The sequence below is a fragment of the Anolis carolinensis genome, chromosome 5 (genome assembly GCF_035594765.1).
Source record: "Anolis carolinensis isolate JA03-04 chromosome 5, rAnoCar3.1.pri, whole genome shotgun sequence".
NCBI lineage: Eukaryota > Metazoa > Chordata > Lepidosauria > Squamata > Dactyloidae > Anolis > Anolis carolinensis.
The window spans coordinates 67709441-67724596 of record NC_085845.1 but is presented as its reverse complement, the minus strand read 5'-3'; the positions used below and the strand labels follow the sequence as shown (position 1 = coordinate 67724596).

The following is a 15156-nucleotide window of genomic DNA, read 5'->3' as shown; positions in this document are numbered from 1 at the left end:
GCTGGATGAAGAAAAACAAATTGAAACTGAATCCAGGTAAGTCAGAGGTGTTTGTCATTAAGGGATGGAGGTGTGTCAACCAGTTCTGGATGGTGTTAAACTCCCTCTGAAAGACGGTGTGCTCCACAGATTAGGAGTGCTCCTGGATTTGTCTCTCCAAATGTCAGTCCAGACAGAATCATACCCATAGAGTTGGAAGAGACCATAGGTAGATGCAATGGTCAGGAGTGCTTATTAACAACTTCAGCTGATACACCATCTGTGTCCCTTTCTAGAATTGGACGACCTGAAGATGGTAGTGCACATGCTAGTAACCTCCAAGTTGGACTTCTGCAATGCTCTATACATTAGGCTAGATTTTTATATAGTTCAGAAACATGGCAGCCAAACTGTCTGTAGGAACATCTAGGAGTGAGCATATTACACCCATACTAAAGTCACTCCACTGGCTACCACAATTCCAGGCAATATACAAAGTGTTGGCTTTGACCTTTAAAGCCCTACATGATTTGGGTCCAGATTACCTACATGATCAGCCTATCCCATACAATCTGCCCCATACCCTTAGGTCCCCTGGAAAGTGTCTGCTGTACCAGCTCTACCAGCTTGGATGGAACTGGCAATCATAATCCAAAGTATCTTTTCATCAGCTGCCTCTAGACTGTGTGACCTTCCATAAGATGTCCAACAGCTAAATCAGCCATTAGAATTCAAGACACAACTGAAGGCTTATCTTTCTGGCATGTCTACCCAGTCCCTTTCAAACTGTGAATCTTAAGTCTGCATTTTATCAGTGTTGGTGTCAGTCTTTGTTGTGTGTACTTTGGTATATGTTTTAGCCATGTTCCACCCCATCTCAAGCCATGAGGAGAGGCGGGTTACATTACTACTACTACTACTACTACTGCTGCTGCTATTACATAGGCAGAATTATATTTGCATTTCAGTAAACACTTGAAGAACTGCCTGTTTCAATGTCATCTCTGCAGCACACAAAGGCCATGGTTCTCTATGCATCTCTTGGTAACTGGGCAAAGAGCCCTCTTGGTGGTGACCATGCAAGCTTTGGAACATCTTCCCATGTGGACCTCCCTGACACTACTTTAATTTTAGTTGTTTTACACCTTCAAGTCATTTCTGACCTATGGCTACTTTAATGGCAATTATATCAGAGTCTTTTGGCAAAATTTGTTCAAAGGGGGTTTGCCTTTGCCATCCTTTGGAGATATGAGAGTGTGATTTGCGCATGGTCAATGGTTTTTATAGTTGAGCAGAGATTCAAACCTTGGCCTCCAGATTCATAGTTCAACAATCTAACAACCATATTTGTAAGTTTGATTTTTGCAATTTTAATTATTTGCGGATTTGATTAAAACATCTCTCTAGCAACTCTATGGTAAGCTTCTCCTGGAAGATGACCTAGAATCATGCTGGAGGACCTAGAGATTCCTGCTGAGGGTATCTGTCTATGAAATTCAGCATGGCACCATATCATTTTTTATTTGTGGTTTTTCCACTTTTATGGGAATCTTGCATCTTTAGTGTTGTGGAGGGCAGATTGCATAAATTAGTTATGTAGCAAAGGTGTTAGTGAATTGCAACAACGAATTATGAGACACCAGCAAGAAGATTCCATTGCAAATCAGCACTCCCTGGTCCATGGTTTAACGCACGCTGGGACTGATACACAATGAAACTGTTGTGTGCCAGTCCCATTATGCAACTATCACAACTAATATTGGTCCAAAATTGAAGTGCAGCCCAATTCAAATTTCCACAGATATAAGTCTACTTATACATTCCAAAAATGATTCTGGCCTGTTTTATCTTCATTTTGGCTTTTACAACCCAATCTGACTAGTTTTTGATGGACCAAATGATATAACTCTGAATGAATAAAGTTCCTGTGATAAGATTCAAAAAGTGACTGATAACGGAGGTGCAGCTTCCACAAACACACTTGCCTATCCCCACTATCCAAATCAAATCAAATCTTTATTACCATCATAAACCAGCATGAGTAGGGTACAGTCTCATAAAACTATCCCCACTATCCTTTTTGTTCTCAGATGAATCAGAATACACTCAAAAATGCCTAGTAAGTTAAAATATAAACAAAAGTACTGTATACATTTGGCAATATGCTCTACCTTTCCACTCATCAAATTCATTAGGGATCAGTGAAGATACAGTAAATTTCATCTTTATGTCACTTTCAGTTGCTGGGTCCCTGGTGAAATTGCACCAAGAATTGCGACAATTTGTCTTAGAAAACATAATCTATGGTGTCGACTGTGGAGGATTCTTTATTGAAACTTCAGGGATGAAAGGGGAAATATAAATTGTATACATTGCTTCAAAGCCTGGGGTGGTTATGAATTATTGGATGATTTCACATATACTTTCAAGTGCCTTTAAATAATACTTATGCATAGCTAGTATGTATTTCAAATTATGCTGCTTCAATTCATATATTCATAAAAAAAAAACTGGCTCCTCTCTACCCACATGAAGCCATTTGTTTATTTCTTCCAGAAAACTCAACAAGTTGTTTAGGTTTAAGAGCACAAGGGACTACCCCATGTCCAATGCTGTATGACAATTCAGTTGAAAAGTGCTGTAGTAGAGAATCTTTCCAAGGTGTGTTTCAAAAGTTAGAAGATGATCTTCTTTTCAACTGAATCCAGATGCCCCTATTTGGACGAAGAATCAATTCTCCCACGGGATAGAGTTCATCACGCTTTTGCTTAGTTTCAATCTGAAAGCGCCGCAGGATGGTGGCTAGAATAGTCTTTTCTTCTATCTGTGCAAAGCGCTGACCTGCAAAGGAGATGGAAACCAACAATACTTAAAGGGGACCGTAGCAAAAATTAACAGGTATATCCATACCAACCAGCTTTGGCTAATTCTTTGGCCTTTAACTCCTATGTAATCTCAGGATTTTGTAGTTTGGGAGGTGCTTAGAATTCTCTGCTGAACTCTAGCACTTTTGATAGAGATTGTGGAAAATAACACAATTGATTGTGCCTTGAATTACCAAAAAGATATTGAACTTTCTACTCTTTTATGTGCTGTTAACCGCTTTGGGTCCGGCTGCAGGGAAAGGCGGGGTAGAAATATCTTAAATAAAAAAATAAAAATATACACACCGATACAGTTCCTTGGCCCGGCAGAGAAAGGCACATAGGCATATGGGTTCCTCCCATTTGAATTTTCAGGGAAAAATCTCTCAGGTCTGAACTCCTCTGGCTCTGGAAAGACATCGGGGTCTCTATGCAATGCGTAAGGCACGATTATACAGTCGGTTCCTTGAGGTATCTTAAATCCCTCTGCCAAAAAGGAAGAAATTAAAACAGCTTTTCAATAGCTCCCCAAAACACTAACAGCATTAGCACTAGACTCATATACCTGCAGCATAGTAATGCATCAAAATACTGGGACTACTTACTTATATGGACTTCCTCAGTGAAAGTACGGGCAAATAATGGAACAGAAGGGAAAAGGCGAAGGCTTTCTTTAATAACACTTTCCAGATATCGCAGTTGTTTCAAATCATCCATTGTGATGGGACGGTCAGAATCACCTGAACAGAAAACAGAAATTAGTGAGATAAACATGTACTCTTCAAAAGCATCACACATCTATCCTAAGCTTTGATAGTTGCTGCTTACCTAAAACCTATTCCAACATAGCTAACAGTACTCCTGGAAATCTTAGGAGACATAGAGGCCAAATTCCTATCTTCCTTCCTAGAGGAAAGTTTTTCAGGTCACTTCTGTTTCCACCCAGGTGACAGCCGCATTGACGAAAAACAACAGGAAAAACTCAGCTGCTATCAGGTCCTCAAGATTGAACTTCAAAGACTCTGGCAGAAACCAGTACAGGTGGTGATAATTGGTACATTGGGTGCCATGCCAAAAAATCTCAGCCGGCATTTGGAAACAATAAACATTGACAAAATTACAATCTGTCAACTGGAAAAGGTCGCCCTACTGGGATCTGCATGCATCACACAGTCCTAGACACTTGGGAAGTGTTCGACTTGTGATTTTGTGATATGAAATCCAGCATATCTATTGTGATGTCTCATGGGCCTTGTAGTCCTGTTCCTAGCACTGTTGTGACAGATGAAGAGGAAAACTTAGGTTTCCCACCGTTTCAGCCAGAATTGGAGCTTTTTCAGCCAGAATTGGAGCCCTTGCACCTGCAGGAGATTTGCCTTCCAGAAGTCTGCCAAACAAGCCTTGAGCCGAAATCTCCCCCATTTTCTCGCCGTGATTATTATAAACAACAGAAAAGCGCTCAGGAGGCTTCTCGCAGGAACGCTAGGATCGCTGCCAGGCATTCAGCTGATTAAGCCTGCTTCCCATGGGAAACTTTAGGGAGTCATGCATCTGGACACAGAGAATGGCTTTCGGTTCTGGTTCCCCAGAGAATTGTTCTTTGGCGGGAAAACGAGACCCTATTTAGGTGTTTTGCCCACGTAGGAACCTTGCGGAGTCAATTCGTCAGCTTCGGGAGTAGGTTGTGTGTGGACTACGCTACTCCCGCGTCCTTTGCTCCCGTTTCCAGCCTTGCCTTGATTCCCAGGACCTTGCCTTGCTCCACGGACCTTGCCTTGCCTTCCGGACCTCGCCACGTATTTACCACGGATCCTGTTCTTGCTCCTCGTTTCTTGTTGCCTTGAATTAAGCCTAGTGTTCCAAGAATCAAGTTTACTTCCTAGCCCTGTTCAGGTTTTATGGACTAAAGGACCTTGTCATCTCCCCTCACTTTGCTTGGCAAAGTGAGTGTTTCGGTTACTGGATTACAACTTTGGACCTTAATATTTCATATTGGACATTGTTTCTTTGGACTAATTTTGACCTTTCCTGAAAGGTCTACTTCTGGACTATTTTCTACACTTGTTTTTATTAACTTTATATAATCCTACAATAAAGATATTAGATAGATTCTGGCCTCTGTGTATGGTTATTGGTGCTCTGCAGCCTGGGTCTTGACATCTATCTTGTTTGCTGTGTCATACAATGTTGTTGTGTTAATAATAATAATAACAACAACAACAACAACAGCAACAACAACAATAATAACAACAACTTTATTTTTGTATCCCACCTCTATCTCTCCGAAGGGACTCAGGGCGGCTTACATTGGGACAAGCCCGATCAACATAGATTAAAAACATAAATCAGTAAAATTAACAACATTATAACCACATAAAACAACACAACGAATTGCAGACTATCTGAAGGCTACTACAGACCAGATTTATATTCCTGTGTTCTACTTCTGGGGGGATAAAAGTGATTTTCTGGTTTCTTGTTTGTGTATTTTCAGTAAGTGCAATCTTTTCATTGTTACCTCCATCCTGGAAAAGGAAGAGTGCCACTGGCAAAAAGGATGCAAATGGATAACTATGTTTGTAAGAGATCAAATGTGAGATTTTGATGTGTACACAAAATGAGTGTGGGTCATCCCCAAGTTAAAAATGGGTCTTCTTACAGGACATCCTGCTTTGTTTCTTCCGCTATTAGAGTGCCTGAATAACATTCATGAACACTTAAAGGCAGTAGATGTGTGCAAACCCATATTGTTCCTTTATGCCAGTGGTTCCCAACTTTTGGGCCTCCACGTGTTTTAAATTTCAACTCCTAGAAATCTCAGCCATCTTATCAGCTGTTAGGAATTGTGGGAGCTGAAGTCCAAAACACCTGGAGGTGCAAAGGTTGGGAACCACTGCTTTATGCTATAACACATCCAGAAGGAAATACAGAGAAACCTACCAAAAACTTCATCCAATTCTTTGTGAACGTTTCTTTGGACTTCTGGATAACTTCCAAGCAAGTAAATAACCCAGTTCATGGCAGCAGCTGTAGTATCATGACCCTAGGAGAAGAGATGCAGAAGCCCCACATTTTAATCACGAAAGTAAAAAATCTCAACAATAATAGTGACTGATCATTCCAATGTCGAATTCTTTGGCACCAGCACAATTTTTGTTAGACGTAATACACAACACTCAGAGACCACTCCAATCTTTCCAAATACTAATTAATCAAGTATAAATCTTTTTCTTTGTTAATAAGGAGCAAGAGAACTTAATTTTTATTGACATTTAAATAGAAAAATGAAAAAAGTCTGCTAAGTTCCACTACTTCGTGTTAGGACATGCTGCTCTTAATCATGTGCCCAATCAGAAACTAGCCATTCCTTTTTTGGACTTCTAATCTGTAACTAGATTTCAAGGGCACTTTAGTCTGGATTAGGGTTGTGCAATTGAGGTAAACCTTGACCTGTTTTCTGTCCTAGCTTTTGGTGGGAGCCCCGATCAGTTTTTTGGGAGCCTTCTGAAATCGGAAGGGCAAATATCTGTTTTCGTTCTGGGGTGTTGAAAGATCTGTTTTATATCATCTCATTATTGGGGGAGGGGGATTCCCAGGCTCCTTAGGCTCCTCTTCCTGTCATAGACATTTAAGCTGTTTCTATTCTAGAGGAGAAGCGCTTAGCTGCAGGCAGGCATGAGCTTTAAGGAGGCTTCTTATCTGTTTCTCTACTCTAGAGGAAAGGCACTTGACTGCAGACAAGCGCTCACGCCTTCTGAGCCTGCACGCCACACACACACTCTCCAAGGCAAGGAGGCAACAGGCAAGTTGTTTCTTACTCTAGAGGAGGCACTCAGCTGAAGGCAGGCACCCATGCTTTCTGGGCCTGCACGCCACACACACATTCTCCAAGGCAAGGAGGCAATAATAATAATAATAACAACAACAACAACAACAACAACAACAACTTTATTTTTATACCCCGCCCCATCTCCCCGAAGGGACTCGGGGTGGCTTACATGGGGCCTAGCCCGATAAAACAATCAATATCAGTAACACGACTATAAAACAATTATACCAGTAAAACATCAATAGCAATAAAACAATCGTTAAAATCGGCAAGAAGCATACGAAAAACATACAATATTAAAACAGGAGACTAATTCATAAAATCCAGAACAGAATGTGCCGGTAGAAAGGGCAACAGGCAAATTGCTTCTTACTCTAAAAGAGGCACTCAGCTGAAGGCAGGCACCCATGCTTTCTGGGCCTGCACGCCACACACACACTCTCCAAGACAAGGAGGCAACAGGAAATTGTTTCTTACTCTAGAGGAGGCACTCAACTGAAGGCAGGCACCCATGCTTTCTGGGCCTGCACGCCACGCACACACTCTCCAAGGCAAGGAGGCAACAGGCAATTGTTTCTTACTCTAGAGGAGGCACTCAGCTGAAGGCAGGCATCCATGCTTTCTGGGCCTAAATGCCACGCACACTCTCTCTCTCCAAGGCAAGGAGGCCAGTTCTGTTTCTTACTCTAGAGAAGACACTCAGCTGCAGGCAGGTGCCCGCACTTTCTGGGCCTGCATGCCACACACACACTCTCTTTCCACAGCAAGGATGCTGCTCACGTAAAGCAAGTGAGAAGTCAGTATCGGCTCCTGCTTGCTTTCGTGTCTAGCTGATTTTCGTACAGGAAGGGGACTTCCCGTTCTGTGCTCCCGAAGTACCAAGGGTACTGGAGGAAACAGAGGAAATGGATTCCACACACCATCCTAGTCTGGATCTGATCATTTCACCAACTATGTCAGTAACTCCAATAACCACCAGAGGGCAAAAGAACACACTGTTGCGCATTTACTTTTAAAAATAAGGCTTATGCATGGGAACCACTGAACTGACTGCCATGTATTTTATCTAGCACTACAGCCATTAAATAGCCAAAAGAATTTCCAATTAAAAAAATATAAATATAAAAACATTTTAAAACACATTAAAATAATGTTTAACATTCCCATAAGCAGTGTAAAAACTACCCTAGAGTCCAGTTTTGAAGCAATTAAAACAGCAATTTCAAACGTTCAATGCTATGTCCAAGAGTACTCTTTTGCCTACCCAATGGACATTTAAAAGAGTTGAGAACAACCTAATTTCTTTGGAGAGGGATTTTGGGTTTATAGTATTGTATTTTGTTGATTTTTAAAAAATTTATTTTTCCTTTTTTGATGTTTTTAAATGAACTTTATAATGAAGTTACCAAAACTAATAAATGAAAATCTATTTCTTGTGTTGAAAACTTTCACCAACTAAATGTAATGATCTGTTTTACCAGATTAATATGGCCAAGAGTAACAGAGACAAGAGAAACGGACATGGAGAGTTTTCAAGGAAGTTGAGAAAAAGCAGGAAAGGGGGGTGGCAGGGCGGAGCGAAAAGCTTGCAGAGGAAACCAGAGGAAAAAACAGAGGGGGGGGGGGGGGGAGGGAACAAAAACAATGCAACACTTGCGGAGAACTAAAGAAAGAAGAGAGGCAAATGGAGAGAAGGAAAGACGAAAGTAGAACTACAGCTCTTAGTGGCCATGCTGGCTAGTAGATTCTAGCACAAAAAGTAAACATTCAAAAAGTATATCAATTTGTTATTGTTCTTTAAATAATAGTTTCTAGTCAGCATTATTATTCTGATGCAAGTTGACTATCCCTTATCCAAAATACTTGGGACCAGAACTGTTTTGGATTTTGGAATGCCTGTATTTGCAAATACATACATAATGAGACATCTTAGGGATAGGACTCAAGTGTATGTATGACCTTCATTTATCTTTCATATAAACTATAGATACATACATATATCCTGAATGTAATTTTATATATTTGTAATAATTTTGTGAATGAAACAAAATGTGTGTACCTTTAGCCACCAGGAAACCAAAGGCAGTACTATCTCATGTGGACAATTGCAGATTCTGGAGTATTTCAGATTTCAGAATGCCCCACCTGTGTTGCAAATGATGGGCAAAGGAAAAGCAAATGGCGATCTTGCAGATAGCAGGGATCCCACTGAAAGGTTTTTCCTACTGCGTAGCCAGGTTGTTTCGGCACCTCAATCCAACCAATGGAATCAAGAAATGTAGAGTCAAGAGTGTGGGGGCTTTTTGATTGACAGGTCTGCTGATCCCACTGAGCTTAGATGCAACCCCCACAGCAGCTGGAGGGGTGGATTTTCCAAGAAAAGATATATTATAAAGAGCTATGCCTATTTTCATCCACACTATTTTTGGGTGCCTTGATATAAAAGAAGCAATTGGGACACTTTGACTTGCTGCTTGTGGCTAGAGAAAAACTTCTACAGCTGGTTTACTGATATAGATCAAGACAATGTCTATGTCTCTGGACTCTCTTTGGAGGCATGGCACTGTGGACTCTCATGATCAGCCCAAGCTTCAAAATTTACCATCACACTACAGCGTCCTGCAACGTCCCTAATGCTCCTATATTGCGGTGTCCTTCACCATATCTGAAGATGATACATTATAGCATTCTCTACTGTACCTAAAGACAGTAGTTCATTTTAGGGGACACACTGATGACATTTAATACCTTGTTTTATGTTTTTTCCTTCAAGGCCCAATTCCTATGGTGGTTGCTTCACCCTATCCAAAAGTAGAATCGTTCCAAAAACAGTCTCTCAGAATTTGGCTTAGCTCTGTGTGCTGTATATGCCTTACCTCAAACATGAAGGTATCTACTTCCTCTCGAATGTCCAGGTAACTCATCTTCTTGCCATTTTCATCAGTGGTGCTCAAAAGCATATCAAGGAAAGCTCTCCTCCCTTTGGTCTTGCTTTGCTCACCATTGATTATAACATCACTTTTATGCTCCTGGTTTTTCAGCTGTTGAGCTTTCTCAGCAATAACCTTTGACATTCAAAACAGAGCAAAACAAAACATCAATCATATTTTGATTACATCATCCAATGTTTACCCCATCAAGTGAACCTTGGACTGAGTGTTCTGATAATACATAGAAAAGAGCTAAAGCACCAGCACTATACACTACTACTGAAGTTCTCAAACTTTGTTTTGGAGCTTGACTCCCAGAAATCCCAATGAGCACAACCAATGGTAAGAGATGACGGGGGGAAAAGTCCAAAACATCTGGAGGGCCAAAGGTTTACAACCACTCCACTGCTGAACACACTTTTGAATAACAATCAAAATCATGTCACAAGTAATTTAATTTTTCATTTACAAACAGAATATGAACATACTGGTTGTCATATAGGATAAATATAGCAAGAACTCTTCACAAAAAGAACTGTTCACTGCACCAATGAACTTAAAGTGGTATGTCATCATGGAAGCAGCTACTCTAAGCCAGTGGAGAATTTTATCTTCTGCATGGATTGGCTGAAAATCCATTTTAGGAGGAAAATGGAAAAGTAACAATTAATCTGAAAACCCATGGACCTCCATCTTGCTGGGTTTGCTCGTAAATAAGCCTGCACCACTGGTTAAAAATGGCAACCAGATTGGTTATAATAATAATAATAATAATTTTATTCTTATATCCCGCCCCATCTCCCCGGAGGGACTCGGGGCGGCTTACATGGGGCCATGCCCAGACACGACAGCACAAATCAGATAAAACATTAAACCGAGCAGTAAAACTTCAACATGATTAAAAACAGTCATAAAAGTCAATATACACAATAATATTAAAATCCCGATTTGGGTCAAAAGATCCAGGCCAAGGTGCAAAGCAATATCAAGTTATCAGGGAGGGATAATTATAAAGCAGGTGTAATACTTAAAGTGCTGAATGAATCCTAAAAACAATCCAGAGGGTCTACTGCTTAATAGGTAAATAACATGATCCCACAAGGATCAGTCAACGAAGGCCTTCTGGAATAGCCAAGTTTTCAGGCTCTTCCTGAATGAGAGTAGGGTAGGGGCCTGCCTAATCTCCCTGGGGAGCGAGTTCCACAGCCGGGGGGCCACGGCGGAGAAGGCCCTCTCCCTCGTCCCCACCAACCGCAACTGCGAAGTTGGTGGAAGCGAGAGGAGGGCCTCCCCCGACGAGCGAAGAGGTCGTGCGGGTTCATAGGGGGAAATGCGGTCTCGAAGGTAGGTGGGTCCCAAACCGTTAAGGGCTTTGTAGGTGATAACCTGCACCTTGAATTGGGCTCGGAAAATAAATGGCAGCCAGTGGAGCTCTTTAAACAGCGGCATCGAGCGCGTCCTGTAATCTGCCCCAGTTAGAAACCTGGCTGCCGATCGTTGTACTAGTTGTAGTTTCCGAGCCGTCTTCAAAGGCAGCCCCACGTAGAGCGCATTGCAGTAATCCAGTCTAGAGGTAACTAAGGCATGGACCACCATGGTCAGATCTGACTTCTCGAGGTATGGTCGCAGCTGGCGCACAAGTTTTAGTTGTGCAAAGGCCCTCCCAGCCACGGCCGACACCTGGGCCTCAAGTGTCAGCGCAGAGTCCAGGAGGACCCCCAAGCTGCGGACCTGCGCCTTCAGGGGGAGTGCAACCCCGTCAAGCACAGGTTGCCACCCAATACCCCGATCAGACGTACGACTGACCTGGAGGACCTCTGTCTTGTCAGGATTGAGCTTCAGCTTGTTCGCCCTCATCCAGGCCAATACAGCGGCCAGACACTGGTCCAGTATCCGAGGGGCTTCCTTGGAATTAGGTGGAAAGGAGTAGTAGAGTTGGGTGTCATCCGCGTAGAGATGGCACTGCACTCCAAAACTCCGGATGACCTCACCCAGCGGTTTCATGTAGATATTAAAAAGCATGGGGGACAAAATGGAACCTTGCGGGACCCCACAGGTCAATGGCCAGGGGTCCGAGCAGGTGTCCCCCAGCTTCACCAACTGGGAACGGCCCTCTAGGAAGGACTGGAGCCACTGCAGAACAGTACCCCCAAGGCCCATCCCGGAGAGACGTCCCAGAAGGATACCATGGTCGATGGTATCGAAAGCCGCTGAGATGTCCAAGAGAACCAGCAGGGTCACACTCCCCCTGTCCAGCTCTCTGCGGAGGTCATCCACCAAGGTGACCAAAGCCGTCTCGGTACTGTAGCCAGGTCTGAAACCAGACTGCGATTGGTCCAGAAAATCCGTATCTTCCAAGAATCCCTGGAGCTGGGAAGCAACCACCCGCTCTAAGACCTTGCCCAAGAATGGAAGGTTAGAGATTGGTCTGTAGTTACTGAGGTTAGCCGGATCCAAGGAGGCTTTCTTCAAAGCAGGCCTCACCACAGCTTGTTTTAGGCCAGATGGAAATATGCCCTGCTCCAAAGAGGCATTGATTATTCTCACAAACCAATCAACTAGCCCTCCACTGGCTTGTTTTAAGAGCCAAGATGGGCAAGGGTCAAGGGCACAGGTGGTCGCCCTCACCGCTCCAAGAATCTTGTCCACATCATCAGGCTGCACAAGCCGAAACGAATCCCACAAGATCGAACAGACAGATGCCTCGGTTACCTCACCTGGCAATGCATCAAGGCCGGCGTCTAAGTCGGAACGAATCTGAGCGACTTTGTCTGCAAAATGGTGAGCGAACTCGCTACACCGAGTTGATGAGATGTCGGGTGCTCCCCCAACCTGAGGAGGATGGAGGAGCTCCCCAACAACTCGAAACAACTCTGAAGATCTATTTGTTGCAGACGCGATGCGGGCAGTCGAGAAAACTTTCCTGGCTGCCCGCAATGCCGCGGAATAGGCCCTAATAGCGGCTCTAGACCGTGCTCGGTCAGATACGTCACGAGTTGTCCGCCAGCGGCACTCTAGTCCCCTTCTTGCACGTTTCATCTCCGCCAGCTCCCCAGTAAACCAGGGAGCTGGGGCAACTCCACGCAGCGAGAGGGGACGCTCAGGAGCAATCGTGTCTATTGCCCTGGACAACTCGCCATTATAACGAGTGACCAGGGCATCGACAGGATCGTCAGCTTCCATGGTAGACAGATCCCCAAGAGACCTCAGGAATCTCTCAGGATCCATAAGTTATGGGTTATGGGTGCATCCTGGAGTGAACATATCAAACCTTGCACTAAAATCACTCCACAATTCATTTCTGGCCAAAGTATCTCACACTTGAAAGGGACTCAGAGCGGCGTACATAATGGCAATATTCAATGCCGCATATTCAATAACATAAAATAGAATACATCAGTACAATAAACAATTAAAACATAAATATCATAAAACTATTAAAACACAATACCCAGTCCTAAGAACGTCATTTGTGTGTTACATTGTGCTGATTCTATATTTCACTGCCCATATGCCTGATTGCAAAGCCATGTCTTCACTTTTCTCCTGATAGAGGTGGGATCAAGAGAAGGATCTCCTCTGCAGATCTGAACTCTCTAACAGGTTCATAGGGAAATATATGTTTGGAAAGGTAAGTTGGACTGTAGCTGTTTAGAGGTTTATAGGCTAAAGTTAGCATTTTGAATTGTGCTCAGTAGCAGACTGGCAACCAATGGTGCGGATGTAATGGGGGGGGGGGGGGTATGCTCCCTGTGTGTCACTCTGGTGAGCAACCTTGCTGCCGCCCGCTGGACAACTTGGAACTTCCAAACAGTCTACAAAGGCAGCCCCACATAGTGTGCATTGCAGTAGTCTATTTGAGATGTAACAAGAGCATGGTGTACCATGGCCAAGTCCGACTTCCCAAGGTACGGGTGCAGCTGGTGATCAAGTTTTAATTGTGCAAAAGCTCCCCCGGCTACACTTAAATTAGATTTACTAAGTCTGAATGAAGGATCAAACAAGTCTTTACCAGTAGAACATATCCTGCAGACATATTTGTCAGTATAAAATGGGAAAGCATATATAGACCACTATGTGTGACGAAAGGGTAAACAGAAGATTCAAGACTGAGTTTCAGTGCACTCATTTTAAATTGACAAAATATATTTTATTGATTTTATGCCATGCTGCTCTAGATCTCCAAATGCAGAGTAGGATGTACGTATATTAATAAATAAATATGTGTTCATACCAATGTTATGGAAACGGAAAATGCTACAGCTTACACTATCAGTAAAGGTGTGCAGTATCTTCAGGTTCTTGGAATGGTCTCTCCCTTCTTGGCATATAGAATAGATAAAATCAGACCAAAGCCATGGTGATTTCTGTCTGTGGTGAATGAGATCAGACATCCTAGGACAACAAGCAATAAGGCTTATAATCTTTCAATAGACATCATACAAAGAAGACTAGATATCTTAAAAGATATTCCCATCCCAAACAGCCTGAAAGGTGACCAAAAATGCAGAAAATGAGATGGTCACCTGAAACTTGAACATACTCACTCCAGCTTTAGAGAAGAATTACTCCTCCTGGATGTTGTAGTGGTGGTTAATTAGACTTTTTTATCCACCCTATCTTAAGTATGCAGAAAGTGAGAGGTCCAATTGGGTTCAGGATAGAGCTTGTACGCAGCTTGAAGAAATGGCTAATGACTGTATGCAGGTTACAAATTCCACAAGCTAAGGTCCAATAGAATTGTCCTATGAAACTGCTTCTATCAGCAGAACTACAAGAAAGATAATTCCCTCTTCCTCCCACATAGACACCCATGTATCCTGGAAACCTGCTCCGGAGAGGGCAAACCTCTGAAACTGGTTTTACAGACATATAAAGGGCAACAGAATGAAATACTTCTGCAGCAATTGCCTGCCAATGCAAAACTTAATGTGGACCATAGTCCACAGGTTTAGCTGGAACAATACTGAAATAACATGCTGGAAGAACGTAAAGCCCCTTCCCTGCACTCTGGAGATAGCACCCAATATCAACTAGATTCTGGAAAACACATACGGTTTACACAATCTGCCAAGGACATCCTTTGGAAGACTGTGTTGTCGAGGGCTTTCATGGCCAGGATCACAGGGTTGTTGTATGTTTTCCGGGCTGTATGGCCATGTTCCAGAAGTATTCTCCCCTGATGTTTTGCCCACATCTATAGCAGGCATCCTCTCCACACCTCAAAACCTCTGAGGATGCCTGCCATAGATGTGGGCGAAACGTCAGGGGAGAATACTTCTGGAACATGGCCATACAGCCCGGAAAACATACAACAACCCTTTGGAAGACGTCATGCAGGCTTACAAAACAGGTACCAAGTTCATTCTGAAGGCTGGGACCATCAAATTTCCCAAATTACCCTTTAGCCAAACTAAGTACTGAGCAAGGCTTTCCTGTGGCACAGGATCACCTTTCAGCTTACCTATATACAGCCCGGACATACTCTGAATCCTTATTGTTTTGTGCACCAATATTCTTGCCCATGGCTGTTTCTGGGAATAGAAAAGAGTGA

General features: G+C 43.0%; 1 protein-coding gene across 1 annotated transcript in view; it reads right to left on the bottom strand.

The window, feature by feature from the left end:
* Window positions 1–1976: 1976 nt before the first annotated feature.
* Window positions 1977–15156, bottom strand: part of LOC100557625 (cytochrome P450 4V2) — a 34881-nt gene continuing 21701 nt past the window's right edge. The window contains exons 5-11 of the mRNA XM_003221600.3: window positions 15067–15136; window positions 13871–13997; window positions 9549–9737; window positions 5784–5886; window positions 3449–3583; window positions 3150–3329; window positions 1977–2820 (exon numbers count right to left, since the gene is read on the bottom strand). Coding sequence (XP_003221648.3) covers window positions 2648–2820; window positions 3150–3329; window positions 3449–3583; window positions 5784–5886; window positions 9549–9737; window positions 13871–13997; window positions 15067–15136 — 977 coding nt within the window. The 3' untranslated portion in view covers window positions 1977–2647. The remainder of the gene's footprint in view (window positions 2821–3149; window positions 3330–3448; window positions 3584–5783; window positions 5887–9548; window positions 9738–13870; window positions 13998–15066; window positions 15137–15156) is intronic.